The 20,276-nt window shown below is 46.8% G+C and overlaps 1 protein-coding gene across 4 annotated transcripts; it reads left to right on the top strand.

The window, feature by feature from the left end:
- Positions 1-1,062: 1,062 nt before the first annotated feature.
- CLEC4F (C-type lectin domain family 4 member F) lies at positions 1,063-12,736 on the top strand. 4 transcript variants are annotated; one of them, XM_081156638.1, is made up of 8 exons: positions 1,101-1,433; positions 2,243-2,359; positions 2,576-2,671; positions 3,968-4,188; positions 4,867-5,122; positions 8,380-8,531; positions 9,451-9,569; positions 10,236-12,736. In XM_081156638.1, the coding sequence occupies exons 1-8, from the start codon at positions 1,358-1,360 to the stop codon at positions 10,384-10,386; spliced, it is 1,188 nt and encodes a 395-aa protein (XP_081012764.1). In that variant the 5' UTR covers positions 1,101-1,357; the 3' UTR covers positions 10,387-12,736. The 4 variants fall into 4 exon arrangements, with proteins under 4 accessions (XP_081012762.1, XP_081012764.1, XP_081012765.1 ...); XM_081156639.1 differs by having other exon boundaries at positions 1,233-1,433; positions 4,004-4,188; XM_081156636.1 differs by having other exon boundaries at positions 1,063-1,433; positions 3,968-5,122.
- Positions 12,737-20,276: the final 7,540 nt, after the last annotated feature.

Raw genomic sequence — 20,276 nt, 5'->3', positions numbered from 1 at the left:
GCGTCTCTAAGAAACTCACACTTCTGCCTAGCTGACTGCAAATCTGGGGGCTCCCATGGCCCCCCTCGGGTTCAATAATTTACTAGAATGACTCACAGAACTCAGGAAAACACTATAGTTACTATTGCAGTTTATGATGAAGGATACGAACAGACGAAGAGGTACATAGGGTGTGGTCAGAAAGGGTCCAGAGCACAAGAGCTTCTGTCCCCATGAAATTGGGAACAATAACCTCCTGGCACATGGATGTGTTCACCTACCAGGAAATTCCTTGAAAGCCCCTCAAATCTCTCACTGTTTGTGAGCTTTTATAACTTGATTTCCAGACTCCATCTCCTACCTGGAGGTCAAGGGTTGGGGTGGGATTGCCAAGGTGGTAGTTTGGTCTTTCTGGGACCAGCTCCCCTTCTGAAGTCACCTAGGGGTCTACCCTGAGTCACCTCATTAGCATAAACTCAAGTGTGGTTGAAAGGGGTTTGTTATGAATAACAAAAAACACTCCTATTGCCCAGCTAGTGTGGCTCAGTGGTTGGGTATCCTCCCATTGCCCTAACAGGTTGCCAGTTTGATTCCCAGTCAGGGCATGTGCCTGGGTTGTGGGCTTGATCCCCGCTGGGAGGGGTTGCAGGAGACAGCCAATCAATACTGATGTTTCTATCTCTCTCTCCCCCTCTCCCTTCCTCTCTCTCTCTAAAATTAATAAAAACATATTTAAAAAAATACACACTCCTATTGCTCAGGAAATTTCATGGAGCTTAGGAGCTCTGTTCTATGAACTGGGACAGAGACCAATATATTTTTTATCTACCCCAGACCTGCACCTGCTATGCCAGCTGTGAGGTCCTGAGTGGGCAGTGAGACCCAGAGAGCGGCTGGGGCTGGGGCAGGGGCTGGGGCTGGGGCTGGGGCTGGGGCTGGGGCTGGGGCTGGGGCTGGGGCAGGGGCTGGGGCTGGGATTAAGTCATCCATGAGTCACAGGATTTTTTTCTGCAAAGCTGAGGAGGAGCCTCTGACCTCCTCCTAAGTTGCTGATGAAAGTGTTTGTGATTTGGGGCAGAGGCTAGTGTCTGGGGGCTATGCTGGAGTGCAGATGTTGGGGTGATGGGCCTGAGGGGAGAGCAAGGGGTGCTGACAGGAAGAGGAAGAGGAGAGGGCCTGGGCAGGCCGGCGCCTGGGTGCCCGGGGAGGGGCCTTACTGGGGCGCTTCTGCACAGTCAGCTGGCTGGGGAGGCAGAGCTTAAGTGTGGTCAGGGCCTACTCAGGAGCATAAAAGCCCAGGGTGTCTCAGCCTCCCTCCCACCACCACTGGCCCACAGCACAACCCTTCAGGGGCTAAGGCGTGGAGCAGCACTGGCGGATGCAGGAGGCAGAGATGAACCGTGAAATGGTCTACTTCTTCACAGATAACCAGGCTGTCGCCCCGCACCCCCAAGGTGAGGAAACTGGGGCCTGAGCCCATCCTCAGTCAGGGGCTGGCCTGCTTGTCCCCCAGCCCTCAGCCATGTTTCTTAGCACCCCCTGGGCAGGCCAGAGCTCCCTCGGCTCATTGCTGTCTCAGCCTCCAGAACAAATAGGTGAGGGCGGAAGGTGGGTCCGGCTAGGACAGAGAGCCTGGGGCACACCCCCAGCCTCGGCATGAAATCTCCCCAGACCGTTTTCTTGAGAACGGCAACCTGGCAAGAAAAAGGGTGACCTTTGAATTCAGAGGGACCTGGTTTTGAATCTTGTCTCCGTGAACTGGGATGACCCCATGAGGTCTCAGGGGCTCAGCCCCCAGACTCCCAGGCACAGCCCTTCTTAGGACACTGACAGGGGACCTTCTGACCCAGGCAGGGAGTCTCCAGGACTGATCCGTGTCAGTTTGTGGAGGAGGCAGCAGCCCCAAAGGCCTGCTAGTCTTGCTCTGTTCAGGGTTCATGAGCAAGACTGGCCCTGGGACTCCATGGTCAGGGTTCCTGCTCTGTCCCTCTCCTCGCCCCTTCTCTCTTCTTTCATTCAAACCACACTTCTGCTCTCCTTGTTGGGGCCACATTCTGTGTCCTGTGCATCCTCTCCAGCCTTTGCGTTGCCACCACGGCCCCCAGTGCGCTCTGGTGAACTATTCAAAGGGCTTCGTTTCCTTTCTCTGTGGTAAGCGTGGCAGGTGTTCTCACCCTGGTCAGACAGGCCAGGAGACTGAGCCTAAGCAGCTGACTCTGCCCAGCCCCCACTCTCCTCCTGGACATTGGTATCTCCCCTGCAGGCCTGGACTCCTCGGCCCTGGCTCCAGCAGCCCCGAAGACGTCAAAGCTTGTTCGGGTCACCCTGGCACTTATGGTCATCACCATTGTCACCTCTCTCATAGCTCTCTTTTTTGTGGGTAAGCTCCTGGGTAATCTGAATCCCACTGGCTCTCTTTCCTGCATAGAGGTCACTGACCAAGGGGAGCCTCCAAAAGCAGAGGCTCATGAGGGAAAAGCGGAGGGGTACTTGGTGCCACCTCCCTCCTTCTGGAACCCTGACTCGGGGGTGGGGCAGCCTGTTCCCCAGGTTCAATGCTGAGGGATTGTGCTGACCCAGGAATGCGGTGTCTCAGTTCTACAGAAACCAAGACCTGAACCGGAGGCCTATGCCTACTCCCAGAAGTTTCTGGGAGACAACGCTACTGGGCAGTTACCTGTGGAAACCGACAGTGAGTAACCATAGTGGGGCCGATGGGTGGGAGGGAGCTGGGGCATTTGGGTGCCCAGACCCTAGGGTGAGCTTCTCCCTTAACACTTCCATGCTCTTGAATGAGCGTCACTATCTTCACAGAAAAGCATGATTTTTGTTTTAGAAAACAGCTTTATTGAAGTATAATTGACACATAATAAAGTACACATATTTAAAGCATACGATCTAAGAACTTTTGATATATGTGAAACCATCACCACAATCAAGATAATGAACGTATTCATCCTCCTCCCCATAAGTTTACTTGTGGCCTTTGTCACCCTCCCTCTCCTCACCCTTCATCCCCAGGTGACCACTGATCTACTTGCTGTAATATACAGCACTTGGCTTTTTCTAGAGTTTCATATAAAAAGGATCATATAGTGTGTACTCTCTTTTTTGTCTTTTATTAGTCATATGATTTGCAAATATTTTCTCCCAGTCCATGGCTTCATTCTCCTAACAAGATTTGAATTTTGATAAAGTCTAATTTATCAATTTTTTCTTTTATTGGTCATGCTTTTGGTCTCATATCTGAGAAATCTTTGCCTATGCCAAGTCACAAAGATACTCTCCTATGTTTCCTTCTGGAAATGTGATAGTTTTGGGTTTTACATTTAGGTCTATAATTAAAAAAAAAAAAACCTTTATTGATTTCAGAGAGAGGAAAGGAGAGGGAGAGAAAGAGAAACATCAATGATGAGAGAGTCATTGATCGGCTGCCTCCTGCACGCCCCCGACTGGGGATGAAGCCCAAGCCCACAACCTGGGCATGTGCCCTGACCAGGAATCGAATCCTGATCGCCTGCATCCTAGGTCGACGGTCAGCCACTGAGCCACGCCTGGCTGGGCTCTATGATTAATTTTGAGTTAAATTTTGTTTTGGCATATGGACATACCATTGTTTCAGCACCATTTGTTGAAAATATTGTCCTTTCTCCATGAATTACTTTGTATCTTCATTGAAATCAATTGTTCATATATGTGTGGGTCTATTTCTGGATTCTCTATTCTGTTCCATTGATCTATTTGTCTATCAGCATGACTCTGGATGGTAGCTAGTTTACAGTTCACTCTTTCTGTCCCTCAGTTCATGTGGGATATTTATTTCATTTTTTGGCCCACATTCTCAGGTGGCCCATCCTCAGGGTCTCGGTGGCTGCAGTGAGCAGCAGGTCGCTTGAGGAGTACTCAGGGCTGTGTCATAGTCATTCCCCTTGGAAATTTTAAGAACACTCTGGTTGGCTCATATAATTAACGTTTACCTATGCAACAGGCCTCTTTGGCTGCCTTCTCCAACTCCTCCCTCCAGATTCCTGCCACTTTGAAAGGGTGGCAGAGTTACAAGGGACCCTCCAGATGTTTAAAGACCATGTGGAGAACTCCAGCACCTGGACCATGGAGATCCAGATGTTGATGTGCAGAGTGGACAATGTCAGTTCTCAGATCCAGACGCTCGGCAGTCATCTGCAAAATACCAGTGCTGACATCCAAATGGTAAAAGGAGTTCTAAAGGATGCAAATACCTTGAGTTTCCAGACCCAGATGTTAAAAAGTTCCTTGGAGAGGGCCAGTGCTGAGATCCAGAGACAAAAGGGAGATCTGGAAAAGGCAAATGCTTTAAATTCCCAGGCCCAGAGTTTCTTAAAAACCAGTTTAGAAAACACCAGCTTTGAACTCAACATGTTGAGCAGAAGCTTAGAAAATACCAACACTGAAATTCAGGTGTTGAAGGCAGGGTTGGAAATGGCAAATACCAAGGCCCAGCTGGCAAACAATAGTTTAAAGAATGTTAATGCTCAGATCCTTGTTTTAAGAGGCAATCTGGAGAGTATCAATGATTTAAGGGCCCAGAATCAGGTTTTAAGTAATAGCTTGAAAGGAACCAATGCTGAGATTCAGAAGCTAAAAGGAAGCCTGCAAAATGCAAATGATTTAAACTCCCAAACTCAGACCCTTATAAGAGGCAGTTTAGACAACACTAGTGCTGAGATCCAGTTATTAAGAGGTCATTTGGAAAAGGCTGGTGATGAGATTCACTTGTTAAAAAGAGATTTGGAAATGGCTACTGCCCAGACCCAAAGAGCTAACAGTCGCCTGGAACAAACAAATGCTAAGATCCAAGGGTTAAAAACAGAGCTGGGAAACACCAATGCCTTAAATTCTGATATTCAGGTGTTAAACGATCAGTTGAAAAATGCCAGCAGAGAGATACAGACCCTAAAACAAGAAATGAAGGATACTGCAGCCTTAAAATCCAAGACCCAGATGCTAGAGAGCAGTCTGCAGAAGGCCAGTGCTGAGGTTCAGAGGTTAAAAGGGGATTTAGAGAACACGAAAACACTAACTGCGAAAGTCCAGGAGCAGCAGAGCAGCCTGGAGACCCTCCGTGCAGACTTTGATACGCAGAAGCAGCTACAGAAGTCCCAAAGTAAGTGGGAGGGAGGGGTTGGCCTGGGGAAGCTACGGTCTCTTGGGAGGGTGGAGTCTCCTGTCCCTTTGGCCTTTTGCCTACTTCACCAGGCATCGCTCTGGGAAAGAGTGGAGGTGCTGGAAAGGGCCAAATCCATCCAATAGGCTCGATGTGCTCAGACAGTGGTGGACGTGGCATAGGGGGCAGAGACCTTGCTCTCAAGTTGCTATCACCTGGCCAGGCTGACACTTGGGAAACAAGCCATGTCTGTATGGGGATGTCGTATGTAAGGACAGTGGGTGCTAGTGGGGCCAGACATTCTTATTTCTGACTTCCTGCTGTCACAACTGGTGTGACTTTGACCCAATTGCTTACTGTCACTTTTCTCATCTGCAAAGTGGGGACAGTAATATTTGCTTCACAGTGAGAATCAAGTGAGTTCACACATATACTGCATTTAACACAGTATCCAGCATTCGTGCGCTCATCTGACAAAAACTTCTGAGGCCCTACTATGTGTCAGAGAAGGAAAGACGAGTAAGGTGCGCTGCCCACCCTGGAAGCTCACAGGCTGGCAGAGCAGCCTTGCACAAAAGGCACGTGGAGAGGAGGAGGGGAGAGGAGTTAAGAGGTGTTATGTTAGGAGCAGGTCTAGGAACTGGGGGTGGGAGGGAGGAAAAGGGAAAGAAGAAATCTTCTGCTGGTCCATGTCCTCTGGTGTAGAGAAGGGGTCTTCCAAGGAGGGGGTGGGGGAGAAAAAATCAAAAGATGCTTCGCTGAGAAGATGGCCCTTGCACTGAGTCCTGGAAAACAAGTAGGTATTTGCCAAGAAAATAGGGTGAGAGAGCAGCAGGTTCTCAGGAATGGAGATGTGAAACCATGAGGTTCAGGAGATGTTAAGCAGCCTGTCTGACTGGACTGGGGCCAAAAGGGCAGTTGATGAGGCACAGGCTGAAAGGACAGAAGGCAGTGGCCAGAATGGTGGCTTTCAAATTGTTTTAAACGCAACCACAGCATGAAATTCATTTTACATTGTGACCCAGTATAATTATGTGTGTCATACACACACACACACATTTCAAAAAACAAAACTTTTACTGCATGAATGCACTTTGATATTTCATAATTTATTCTTAAAAACAAAAACCACTTTGACACAATCTATTAACGTTTGATAATTGTAGTTTAAAAAGCACTGTGCTGGAGAGGTAGGCATACCTAAGAGACACCAGCTAGATGGGGAAGGCCTCTGCGCTTAGCTTTCATCCTCTGGGAATTCAGTGTCTGTTGAGGGCAGCAGGAGACTAGATGGGTCTCCTGCTGAGATGGGATAAAGCAGGCAGAAGAGCAGTGAGATGTGGACATGCTGAGTCAGAGATGCTGCAGGGATATTCACGATGTCACCTGCAGGCTATCTGGAGAGCAGGAGAAAGGTCCTGACTGCAGACATAGATGTGAGAACCTGGGGTATCTTGGTTCTGGTTGTGGCAATGGGAGTGAGGGCTGGGGGGAGGTGGTTGCGTGAGATAAAATGCTTCCTGAGAGGAGGCTGAGGGTGGGACCGGGAAGTCAACCTTCAGGTGGCCAGGAGGGAGAGAGGTGTTTTTGAAGGAGACTGGAGCAGGCAATCTTAGAGGCAGGAGGAGAACCAGGAGCGCTTTAGTTGGGGAAGCCAAGGAGGGACAAAATTTCAAGAAGAGAGTGGTTAGTCCTGGCAAATGCCTTAGAGAGGCCAGTAAACATCCAGTAAAATAACCAGTAAACATCCACCAACTCTGGCCGGTTAGTAAGTCAATGGGATGACGTTTTAGTGGAGAGTTGTGTGTGGCCTGGAGGCCAGACCATGGGCAGTGGGGTGTGAATAAAAGGTAGGGTGCACAAGTCATTCCAGGAGCTTAGCTGAGGAGGAGGGAGATGGGACTAAGGCGAAGGGGATAGCAGGGTAGAGGGAGGGATTAAAAAAACATGTATCATCAATATTTACATATTAATTTCATATTATAGCTTACATATTAATAAAACTTACATATTAATGACAGACAATGTGGCAAATGTTGAAAAAGAGAAAGATGAGAAGGTAACCACTTGCATTTCTGTGAAAATGTTTTTATTTTCTATATGAACCCACTGCTAACATTTTGGTGAACTTCCTTGAGAGGGTTTTTCTAGATTAGAATAGGCTTGATCTGACTTGAGAGAAATAAACCAGTGGTCTTCCGGGCTTCCCATTGCTCACAGGGGAAAAATCCCAAACTCCTTCACAAAGGATGTGTGATTTAGTGCTGGTGAACCTGTCCAGATCTGTCTCCTATCCCTTAGGTACTGCCCACACCAAATGCTTGAGCAGATCAATGCACACCTTCGTGTTTTTGCGTCTGCTCTTGCCCCCGACCACCTGGCAAACTGTGCCTCAGTCTTTTAAGACGCAGCTCAAGTGAGCTCTTACCTAGGGTGTCCTCCCGAGCCCCACATCCAGCCCAGGTGGAACAGGCCATACCTTCTTTCCTGCCTCTGTTGTAACATGCATATGGTTTTCGATCAGTGCATCTCCGCACCTGTCTCACTTACCAGACCGCACCTTCCTTGAGAGCACGAATCATGTCTCATTGATCTTTGTATAACAGTGCCTAGTTCAGTGTTGAATGATGAATGTTGAACAGAAGAATAAATGGATGAATAAGGGAGTCTGTGTGGTACCATTTCAAACAGCTGTGGTGCAGATGATGTTAAAGAGCACAGTGTCATGGCAGGGAGGGACAAAAGAGCTGAGAGAATCGGGGTTTGTGCTCAGGGAGGAGCTAGCTGAAATTATGAGGCCAGGCGGACCAGGTGGTGACAAGGTCCCAGGTATGGTCATGGGTGTGGGCAGCTGAAGTGGGCAGAGATGAAGTCAAGGAACTGAGTGACGCCATAGGGTGGTTGTGAAGTCTCCCTGCAGGGAAATGGCAGGAATTGAGGTGCAGAGGACTGTTAGGTGATAGCAGCCAGTTGGGAAGTAGGGTAGTAGAGCCAGAAAGCAAGAGTCTGAAGACCTGCCTGAGGATCCCTGGAGTGATGGAGCCAGGTGTTCCAGGATACAGCTTCCTGGCATATTGGGTAGTAGGCTTGGGGGTAGGGGGTGCAGCCTCCCAGGCCTTGCTCCTGAGGCACTGGGCAAAAAGTATTGCATGGGCTTGTGACTCTCAGTGGTCAGTCCCTGGAGAGGTCAGGAAGGCCTGCTCTCAGACATCCACAGCCAGCCCCTGCTTCTCTCTCTTCCCCAACCTTTGCTCCAGATGAACTTCTCCAACTGATCCTGGAAGGCTGGCAGGTCTATAACAGGAACTTGTATTACTTTTCTCATGTGAAGAAGTCTTGGCATGAGGCTGAGCAGTCCTGTATGTCCCAAGGAGCCCATCTGGCCTCGGTGACCTCTGCAGAGGAGCAGGTTAGAGCTTTGGGCTTAGGGTGGTGCTGATGGGGTAGATGTGGGATAAGGGACTTTGATGCTTTGGCTTTGCCCCTCTTAGAGCAGGTGTGGCAGAAACTTCCATGTCATCTCATCAGTCAGGGAGCAAATATTTATTGAGTTCCAATGAGCATCTTGTACTGGAGATAAAAGCACTGAGAGCAAACCCCAATGTCCTCAATGAATGAGGGCAACACCCAGAGGCCCACAGATGTTAGCAGTGAGGAAAGGCAAAGGGAAGTGGCACCAGTTATTTAAGCAGTTATTTAAGATGACTGCCCTTAAAGTGTTGGAAACACACTTCCCTCCCCTTGTTTAGCCCCTCAGCCTCCTCTCTGGTTGTCAATCTTGATTTTAACATCAGTCAATCCAATGGCTATGGAGGGCCCACAAGATTCTTGGCAAGGTCAGATACACACAAAGGAGTTTGAGGACCACCAAAGGCATTATAGTCTCTGAGTGGCCCATCTGCCAAAGGTACTTATCAGAATTTACTAGAGTTATTGATAAAGGACCACAGTAGGTTTGGACCAATTCAATTTATAGAATTGGGCCAAATCCCTGTGGTTCTCCTGAGACTGTTCTTGTATGACTGTCAAAGGACATGCTATGTTGTAAAACAAAACTTTTTAATAAACTGTGGCCAGGTCTCTTTGTCTCAGTAAAGCCACACTCCTCGTCAAGTCAACATGGGAGAAGCTGAACTTCCCTTGAGGGGACCTGGCTGCTGCCCTAGATCCTGGACAAACCATGGGAGGTAGAGGGAGGGACTCAGTTCCTTCAGAGAAGTGGGCTGCATGCCCCGGGACCAGGAGGGGATGACTTGGACTCCTCTTCTACATGGCTGGGGGAACCAGCTCCTCACTCAGGGTCAAACAGCACTGCCTTTTCTTTACAGGAATATCTGACAAAGTTCACAGGTACCTTATATCATTGGATTGGCCTCACTGACAGCGGCAATGAGGGCTCTTGGAGCTGGACTGATGGGACACCATTCAATTTTGCTCACAGCAGAGCGTGAGTCCAGCCACTGTCTGGTATCGTCCCAGGCACTGTCTTGGGCAGGCCTGGTTAGAGACTCCCTGTCCTGTGTGCGTATACCTGCCCAGGGAGTGTTAGTGTTGTGTGTGTGATATGTGTGTGATACATGTGTGATGTGGGTATGGCGTACATGATGTGTATGCATAGTGTGTGTATGATTGTTTATGATGAGTGTGTACATTGTGTGTGTATGATTGTGTGTGAGGTGTTTGTGCATATGTGATGTGTATGGTGTGTTTGTACACATGAGCATATTTGTAATCTTTGCCTGGATTCCTCCGCATGACAGGTCCTGGGGTTGGCAGGCAGCCCATGAGAGGACCTTCCTGTATTTTGTTGTTTTTTGCCTGTCGAAACCCCATATAGGCCTGGTCCCAAGAGCTCCTGCCCCCATCACAAGGAATCTGAATGTGAATTCTGGGGTGGGGGCCTACAGCTTCAGTCATCCTTTCTCTCCCTTGATCTTTAATAACTAAGGACAACCTAAGCAGAGCCACTCTCATGGCGACTCTGATCCCAGCTTTGTTTCCATCCTGGGGCCACCAGGGAATTAGGGACCCATGTCACTTCAGCTCCTTATGCCACAGTGGGAGGAAAAGGACCCTTCTTTCATCTAGCAGAATAAAGCCTTCTTCTTTCCAGGTTTTGGTATGATAATCAGCCAGACAATTGGCAGCACAGTGACGGGCAGGACGAAGACTGTGTTCACATGCAGAAGAAGTGGAACGACAACAGCTGTAAGGCCCTCTTTCACTGGGTCTGCAAGAAGCCCATCAGTCAGGCTGTGGCCTGAAGTAGGCCAGAGCTCAGGGGTCACTGCCACTGCTAGCTCTGGACCCTTTCCACCATGACATTTTGTGAGCCTCTGAACCCAGTTTGTTCTCTGGGACCTTCCATTTGGCCTTTTGTGTTTCCTGCCCTGTCTTTTTATTTAACCCTTCAAACATGCTTACCTTGTATGACCCTATGGGATCAACAGTTTCTCAAGGCAAGAGCCTTGCTGTGCTTCTGTATCCCCCTCAGCAACCAGCACAGGCCTGTCAGACAGCGGGTCTTCAATAAACAATTGCTGGATGAACAAAATTTTTGTACTTATCTCTGGGACAGCTGCCATGCTCTCTTCTCCCTGGATTGGTTCTCCTTCCTCAGTGTCCCTTCTGTCCGGAAACAAGTGTATTCTTGTTTCAGGGCTTTAGAGCTAGGAATGTTTCGTTAGCTTGCTGGAAAACAGCAGAGGTTTAACACAAACGACAGTGACACTGTAGAGGGTCCATGTTACCAGGAAGTCATAGATATCCCAGAGGTTCCCTGCATTTCCTTTGTTGCAGATGGGGCTGGAGCTGGATTTTTCCAGGCCTTTAAAGCACTCCAAAACCTTATTTCTCTCCTGTGGCTGGCCTCATCTTGTTTTCAGATTGCTAATTCTCAGAACCATATCTTTGGCTTTGGCCTCATCTTGTGACCCCATGCACCCTCCCAGGGACCCATCTTTCTGCCGGCTCAGTTTAGAATAAGAATTTCTGGAGCAGTTATTTGCCCTGCCTTGTGGCTTCCCCTCCTATGCACTCACAGGGAACCTTAAGATTGCTGGAGCTCTTTCACTGCATAGCTCCCTCCCCTTCATACTCCTCCCCAAATTCAAGCACTCTCTGTCTCCCCAAACTCCCATCTTTCTCTCTCCAGCTTAGTGAGACTGTCATGCCCATGTGGGACCCTCTTCCCTGCACTGTGGTCATAAAAGAGCCTGGAGGAAGAAATTCAAGGGGGTCATGTGCTCATCCAACCTGCTCTCCTATCCAGAAACTTGAATCACTCACTGCCCATTATCCAATGTCTGAAAATAATTGTTTCATGTATTTTGTTCAGTTTTCTAGTTGCTTACAGCAAAAGGGCTAGTCAGGTTGCTCCGTTATGATCAGAAATGGAAATCTGTTCTATCTTTTATGGTATCTTTGGTTGAATAAGACTTTAATCTGTGTGTATTCATATTTTCTTTTTGGCTTTTCCTTTGGCCTTTTCTTTCATGGCTTCTTAGCTTTTTATTAATCCTAGAAACTCCTCCTCTATCACAGGATTGAAGTAACATATTACTATATTTCTTCTAGTACTTTTATATAGCTTTATTTTTTACATTTACATTATTAAGCCATCTGTAATTTTCTCAAATATCATTAAATCATAACATACTCCTTTTCACTTGAAAACTTTTCAAATACTAAATTCACAAGTTTTTTTCCTGGACTCTTGATTGTATTCCAATGAGTTCCCTTTTCCTTTACGGGAAACACATTGTTTCAATTATTGTAGTTTTATAATATGTTTGGTTATCCAATAGAGCAAGTTCCCCTTTAACTTTTTCAAAAAATTTTAGATCTTTGTGGGACAAGCTTGATGATTGGTAGGTTCTACTGAAGGTCATGAAGTGGCTAGCTGGATGTTTCATCGGAGCCATCCCTGCATTTCTGATTTCAGTTCCTCCAGTGAGGCAGGATAGTAAGAAGCTAGGGAGGTTCCTTGACAAGTGGAATAGGGGAAACTGAGACAATATAATTAAACAGGGCCAAACAATCTGAGCAATTTACAGCCAGCTAATGAATCACAAAGTTTTATCTTTCCTAACCAAGGACACTAAGGAGCAAATGGCTTACATATTCTAGACCATCCTGGGACAGAACAACCTTGGTCCCGGCCCCTCTTTAGTTATGCTCTTGATGATGTTCTTTAAAAATGAAACTAACCAGAAAATAACCCCTGACCTCTCTATGTGCACATTTTGATGAATCAGCATATTGAAGAACACACCTGAAAAGCGAACGAGTATTCTGTTAAGACCCTCCCCTGAGACCTCCCCTAGGATTCTGGCCAGCCAAAGAAAAATAAGAGGCCTCAAGACAAAGGATCCACACAACACTCTCTCAAGAGTGCCCCCACGCCTTTAATCTCTGCGCTTTTTCTCCTAAACTCTAAGGGACCCCATGAGACTTTCATCTAGGGGAGAAGCAGGCAGCTGCAGCTCATCCTGGGCTATCCCCCTGAACCTGTCTGCAAGGCCCCCCTTTCTCTGACTTTTCCTCTCTTGTTGCTTCTCCTACCTTAAACCCTCCCTTTGTTTCACCGTTCCTGCTTGAATAAACATACTCTCAAAAGCCACCTGGACTCGTGCTGTGAAATCTCTCCTACACGAATCAAGAACCCATACACTACTAGCGGGCCCTAGGCAGGCCCACCCTGGGCCCAGACCCCGTCTGGTAATACCAAGGGCTGTGGAAGCCTCCTCAAAAATAAATTCTTCAATATTTTGCCTGGGAAATAGACGCTGAGCTGCCAGCAGTCTACAGGCCCCAGAGGAAAAGGGGGGCTGGGCATCCCAGTGTTTCATTTAGAGATGGCCCCTGAACCCCCCTGCTTCAGTCTGGCTGTGCAGACCTCTGGGGATATAAACAGCCCTTCTGCAGTGTAGGCATCTGTGGGGTGCTGCCTGGTTACAGAAGGTGGAGGAGGGGATGAGTAAGCCAGTTCTCCTGTTTTCAGTGTGCCCTGGACCCCTGCCTTTAGAGGTGACAGGTACTCCTGAGTCCTGAGTTTACCCGGTTGTCCTGATTTTTGTTCATTACCCCACCACCGTGGCGGAGTGCCATTCTCTCAGCTCTGCCGAGTCAGCTACCACTCATCCACCCACTGCCAGCTTCCAAATTTTGTTGAAATGCTGATCTGCTATTGATTTTTCTCCCATTCTCTTTGTCCTCGTGTGTTTTTCTTGTTTTTATTCCTCTACTGTCACTATAGTAGATTTTTTGAGAAAATAGACGTGCATGCGTGCTTTGAATCTACCTCTTTTAAATGAAAACATTATATTCTCTAATAAGATATTATGACATTAAGGATATCATATTTATTGTGTACTAACTACCTTGTTGAATACATACATAAGGGCTCTGATTAGTTCTTACATTTTTTTTTCTGATGAATTGCATGGGGTTTTCTGGATAAAATTATTTGCAAATAATGATAACTGGAATTTCTACCTATTTCTCTTTCTTTTGCTATGGGATTGGTAAAACCTCTAGAACAATGTTGACTAGTACCAGTGATAGCCGGCATGCTTGTCTTGTTCCTGACATTAACGTGACTCTTTCCAGTTTTGTACTATGTCGCTTGTTGTTGATTTCTGATAATTACCTTTCATAAAGTGAAGGAAATTTCCTTCAATTCCAAATCACCAGAGGTTACTTTCTAAATAGAAATGGGTCCTAATTTGTCAAGCAGGTTTTCAGCATCTATCAAAATATTAATAAAAATGTTTATCTTTTTTTCTGTTAGTATAATAGATTACATTAATAATTTCCTAATGATCAATTATCTTTGCATTTCTTGAATAGAAACCTACTTGGTCATGATAGTCTTTCAATATATTGCTGGATTTAATTTTCTGATAGTTTATTCCATGACATTTTACATCTATAGCAATAAAGATATATAGAAATGGGCTTATTGTTTTCTTTGTATGTACTTCTATTTTTTTTTTTAAAGACTTTCCTGTCTTATACAAAAAAAGTAGGAGCCAGTATTAAACCATATGTCCTACTTTCTTGGAATTTACTGTGATTTTCTTTGTGGTCTGGTGTATGCTCATTTTTTATAAGTGTTCCATAGGCATATTTATTAGATTAGGCTTGTAATTTTTATTAGTCAGATATTCTATATCCTCATTTATAATTTGTCTGCTCAACCTATCAATTTCTCTAAGAGGATTTTTAAAAACTCTTGCATGTTTAACATTTATTTCTGTATCATTTTGTCTCACTCTTGTACTTCTCAAGCTTTCAATTTATGTATTTCAGAGTTCCTTTGTTTTATGTCTAAGGATTCATAACCACTAAGTCTATTAGAAGAATTTTGCTTTTTATCAATATTCATTAAATCAAGGAATATTTATTGTGCCTCTACTATATACCAAGCACTCTTCTAGGTTTTTGGGATTCAACAGTGAAACAAACAGATAAAAGTCCCAGCCCTCGTGAAGCTGATATTCCAGCAGGAAGCAGAGAGAGTTACGACATGTAGCCCCTTCTCATAGTCACAGAAAGGAGTCCTGTGGAGCTTGAAACCTGAGTGAGGTGACATTCTGGAGTAGCACGCAGCTCTGCATCATCAATCCAGCCAATCATGGTCTGTCGTCCAAAGCTAATGGAACAGGGACAAATAAACATGAAGGATTCCCGCCTGCTCACTCCAGGGTCAATTCTCATGCCAGGGCTGGCCCTTTCTCTCCTCCCATGAGGTTCTGAAAGCTGCAGTTTCCCCAAGAGGGAGTCAGAAAGGCAGAGAAATTAAGTTGTCCACAGACTGAGTGGAGCCATCTGAGGAGACAGAGTGCAGTCCTCGGTTGTCTTGGGGGGAAGTGGTCAGCTTGTCACCCTGGAGGGCCTGCCCCAACCTGTCTCTGCTGTGTAAACCCTGTACAGCTGCCCCTCTTGGTGACCATGGATTGTGTTGGTGGCAGGAGCAGGCTGTGATAGACAGTTGTCACCACATGGGGTGTGTTGTTGGCACCTTGCGGACTCAAACTGATAGAGGCTGGGCTCTACACACTGTGACTTGGGGGGGGCAGGGCTGACTCTGGCATAGGGGGAGGAAAGCATAGGCTCTTTGTTGTCATGAAATGACCTCCCAGGCCTGGTTTTCTAGGGGCAGGGAACGGTTTCTCATTCCAGAGAGTGACTACATTCTGGAAGATGTCACAGCAATTTGAGGAGGATGACAGTCACTAGTTTAGAGGAAAATGTACTCGTTATAGTCAGCAACTGAGTGTCCTCTACTAACACTTGCTCCCATGTGCTGCACCCAGATTTGGGCCTGCACCTTGGCCCAATCCCCCCAGTATGCCTGCACCATGCCTACCAGAAAAACCCTCTCCTTTTGTATTGTTCTGACTGACAATGGCCACTTATAAGTGGCTCTACCCCTATCTGCTGCTAGCAATTCCTGCAACTCAGAGCCAACCAACTCCAGGGAGCCCCAACTGTCAGTGAAAGCCCCAGGCCCGAGGGAAAATCACAGAAGAGTAAGGGGGTCTGGGTTGCTCTTGGGGAGGGTGATTTAGGATAGAAAATGGACCTGCCATCTGGGCCTCAAGAAGGCTTCCTCCTGCTGGACAAGCGCCCATGCAGCAGGGTATTCACAGCACAGATGTGCCCTGTCCTCCCCAAAGCAGCCTGCACCCCACTTCTTCTTAACTCTCCCCTAAGCCCTGTTTTTGTTGAAATCATACCCTTCTTATATCTGACAAACATTTCCCATTCCCAGCTACATCAGCTCCAGGACTGGAATTCCAGGCCCTCCTCGAGGTGGCCCCAAAGAGCCTTTCTTAATATCTCTGCTACCAGGTCATGGGAACTGAGCCCTGTATCTCAGCATCCTCTCAGCAGCGTTGATTTCAGCTTTTGCACTGGTGCTCAGAACATTGCCCTGCATGTGTCCCTTAGGATTTGTCTGTACAACAGCTGAGTTTCTGGATGTTCTGTCTGGTTCATAAGTCATCTCTGCTGCTGTAGCCATCACAGTACAGTGGGAGTTACGTGAGGCAGGAGAGATTGGTGCTTATTGGCCCAGGCTCTGTGGCCAGACTGTCTGGGTCCAATCCCAGCTTTGCCCCTTTCTAGCTGGGAAAACCAGTTACTGGACTTTTGTGTCTCAGTTGTTCTTCTGTGAAAAAATTAGAGTACCTCCCTCTTGAGACTGCTGTGTGGATTAAGAAAGTTCTTGCATTCAACAACTTTAGAATGGTGCATGGCACCCAGATCTCTCTGTAAAGTGTTAGCTAATTGACTCCTCACTAAAATCTCCACTTTACAGATGGCAAGATGAGGCCTAGAGTGTGAATGACTTGCCCAAAGTCCTACAAACCCCTATGCTACAGAAGCTCTTCCCCTTGACCTGGGACTAACCTTGGGGCCCTGTTTAATTCTCAGCTCTTCTGTGAGGCCCGCCAGCCCATGGGGCTCTGAGCTTCCACCTACCCCTGCGTGAGGCTGCCAGGCATCTTTCTGCATCTTGTCAGAGCTCAAGGCTACTGGCTGCTGCTGAAGCATGGCAGCACAAACTGGGAAGGCTTGAGTTGAGGGTCCCTGTGAGGAAATGACGTTTCACCAACTCCCTGGGGTCAAAGCCTGTGGGTCTGTTCCTCTTCTCTACTCTTAGCAAAGAAGCAGTTCTGACCCACTGTTAACCCTGCTGGTGACATGGCCAAGATTAACCCCAGCTCCTGCCCAGTGGGGGCCGAGGGGGAAGAGCCTCAAGGCTGAAGTGCAGTGTGAGGCATGAGAAGCTGAGCCTGGAGAGAGAAGTAGGGTCTGTGTGTCAAGGGACCAGGTCAACCAGAAGCATGGGGGTGGGCCACTGACCTGGGGAGGGAGGCCACTCAGACCGCAAGGAAAAAGAACTACAGTGGAGGCAGCAGACCTGAGTTCTAGGCTTGGCTCTGCCACTGACCAGCAACGTGACCTTGGCTAGCCACTCAATTTCTCTGGCACCAATTTTTCTCATCTGTACAATGGGAGTCAAGTCTAATTCCCAGGAATATAGTGAGATAAAACAGTACTTACTATGTAATAGATAATATGTAATAATAATAATAATAATACAAATTTATGTGAATATGAGTAATATTGCCAAGTTAATTTGGATAGGCATTCTGGGCAATGTAGACGTGTTTCTTTGAAGTTTTTGGTACCTTTATGAAATGTCATTCTTTGCATTCTCTTACTAAAAGTTGCTTTCCAGCAGCTCTTTTGTGTCTTGACTGAGCTAAGGAGATTAAGGGAGTTGTGTCTGAGCCTCAATCTGGTTGGTGTGATGAGGGGCTGCCGAGTGCACCCAGGACGGCAGATGTAGGAGGGGGTGCTCCTCTCAGTGGAGCTTCAGGGCAATGAACAGACAAAGACTGATGCGGTGGAGCTGCTGGGGCATGAGATGGAGCAAGGAGCAATTTCTGTGTCCCAGGGTGGAAGATAATACGGATTGGTTCTCTCAACCCCCATCCTCACTCCCTTACTCCACGAGGCCTTTCTGCATTGCTCCATTTTCCAGAACCCTTTGTACCCAGGTTTCTGGATGCCAATTAAGGTGATTTTATTAGAAACAGTTGTGTGAGCTTGCTAGCGTAGAAGTGAGGCGGAGCACACCTCCCTGTCCTTTTGTCTATTTCTTGTGGACAAGCAGGGAGGTGGGGACTTTCTCCACAGCAGTATTCCAGGGCCCTCCCCAGCTTTGGGGGGTTGAGTGGCAGCTGCAGGAGCACTGGCTCCTTGCTCCCTGGTCTGCAGGTTTGATGGTGTGTTCTTGAACTCAGAGTTCACCCTATTCCTCCAGTCCTCCCAATGCTTGTGTAAGCACCTAAATCCCTGAACTAAATTCCTTGGCATCTACCTAGTATACCTAGAAGTGTTTCTGACCCTGCTCTGAACTTTGGCTGGGGTGAATGGCCTAGGACTTTGTGGCTTTGAGGTTTGATCCCTGCAGGGCACCAGCTCCATTTTTGGAAATGACACCCAGAAGCAATGATGGAGGAGCATGATTTGGAAAGAATCTAAGTCCCTAAGTGACCATGAGCGGCAGAGCTGCGTTGCTGACCTACACCTTTCACAGTTAGAGGAGGGAGAAATATGCTGTTTTGTTCACTAGACCATTGCATTCCTGGGTGACGGCCAGGGATCAGCACTATGTCCCTATCAGGTTAACAACTTAGCTCAGACTGCTCTCCCTCAGAACAGATGGGTCAGTGGAGGAATCTAACAGCCAAGAGCACAAAAAGTTACAGTTGGTGTTAATGGAGGGGAGCAAGTGTGAAAAAAATAAAGCGTGAGGTTCTCACACTGAGTTCCTGATGCACACCAGCTGGTGTACTCAAGGGCTTGGCAATAAAATAGAATAATGTCAATAATGTCCCCTTTGATCCTCAAGGAAAGTTAAGTAAATGGGTAAACTATCTCCATTTTCAGCTTCATTTCCATACATTTGGCTCCTGTTGCCTTCTATCTGCCTCCCAGCAGGTAGCACCAAATGAACATAGAGCAAACAAGTATATTTTAAAATATATTTTAAAAATATATTTTCCTTCTTAAAAATATTTTTAAGCCCTGGCTGGTGTAGCTCAGTGGTTAGAGTGTCAGCCCATGCACCAAAGGGTTCTTGGGTTCGATTCCTGGTCAAGCGTACCTGGGTTGCAGGTTCGACCCCCGGCCCTGGTCAGTGTGCATTCAGGAGGCAACCAATCGATGTGTCTCTCTCACATCAATGTTTCTCTCTCGCTCGCTCTTTCCCCTCCCTTCTACTCTCTCTAAAATCAATGGAAAAAATGTCCTTGGGTGAGGAGATATATATGTACCCATGCTTATTATGAAAAATGCAAGCAATATGGAAGATGGGGTGCACAGACCAGACCTCCCCATTCCCAGGCCCACTGATCAGGGGAACCCCAGCTGAACATTTGGTGTGTCTTCTCTTTCCCTTGCCCTTCCCTAGGAAGCAGTGCCACAGTGGGAGCTGAGGAGGAGATGGGGTCAAGGAGGTGCCTGGTGTGGCTAGAAAATAGGTTCTATATGAGAACTGAGCAAATAAGTAAATATATTGAGGATAACCAGAGTCAGGTTTCTCACTATTGGAGAGGGGAGTCACAAATAAGGAAAGGAGGAAACTAGGGAGGAATTTGAGGTGTTGGATAGGAATTGGAGGTATTAGTGTGAACTCATGCTTTTAAAATAAATCTATCCATGTACAGGGAGATAGATATAGCTGTATGTGTGTGCTTTTGTGTATGTGTATGTATGTATTTTTTGTCTGCAAAGGGGCTTAGAAGCAATAATATCCCAAAAGGAATGAACGACCCAGCATCCGATGTTGTTTTTTTAAAATCCTATATTGAACTAAATGAAGAACTGACTGATTCCAAGGCTGGGGCTAGGAAAATTCAAGATGAGCTTGGAACATGTTGTATCTTTTGGCTCAAAGAGTGATGGGACCATGTCAACAGGACAGAGGAGCCAGCCTGAAGAGCCTCCCACAGGCCACATCTGGGACAATTTGAGCATTAAAATAAATAATGGTATGAATGAAATACATTCGACCATGCTGATGAATATAAAATGAATAAATAACGGGGAAGAAGGGAAAGCTCTTCCCAACAGCAGTATGCTAACTGTTTGACAGTTATCAGAATGGTGGTTAATTCAGGCAGGAGTCAGTAATGGATGCTAAGGATGTCTCCTCACAAAATATTTATCAACTGAAAGAAAAATTAGCCCGACCGGGCATAGCTCAGCGGTTGAGCTTCAACCTAGGATCCAGGCAATCGGGGTTTGATTCCCGGTCAGGGCACATGCCCAGGTTGAGGGCTCAATCATTGACTCTCTCATCATTGATGTTTCTATCTCTGTCTCTCCCTCTCCTTTCCTCTCTCTGAAATCAATAAAGATATATTTTATAAAAATAAAAAATAAAAAAGAAAGAAAAATTAGTCCATTTATGGTGACAGAACCTGGCAGACAGCACCTTGACTGGGAGATCAAGGTTAACATCACCCTTACTGGTTAAATCTGAATTTGGGGGATTGGTATTGATGCAAGTGCATTAAAACAAACAAACAAACAAACAACAAACAAACCTCCCCAGGTGATTCCAGTGTGC

Source organism: Miniopterus schreibersii, assembly GCF_964146895.1.
Source record: "Miniopterus schreibersii genome assembly, chromosome: 13".
Classification (NCBI taxonomy): Eukaryota; Metazoa; Chordata; class Mammalia; order Chiroptera; family Miniopteridae; genus Miniopterus; species Miniopterus schreibersii.
This window is presented reverse-complemented; position numbering and strand designations above follow the sequence as displayed.

Bases quoted from the DNA above. Each gene is read 5' to 3' on its own strand.
- CLEC4F (XM_081156636.1), top strand. From the start codon at position 1,358: ATGCAGGAGGCAGAGATGAACCGTGAAATGGTCTACTTCTTCACAGAT. The intron at 1,434-2,242 runs GTGAGGAAACTG...TCTCCCCTGCAG, and splicing joins TGTCGCCCCGCACCCCCAAG to GCCTGGACTCCTCGGCCCTG. The intron at 9,570-10,235 runs GTGAGTCCAGCC...TCTTCTTTCCAG, and splicing joins AATTTTGCTCACAGCAGAGC to GTTTTGGTATGATAATCAGC.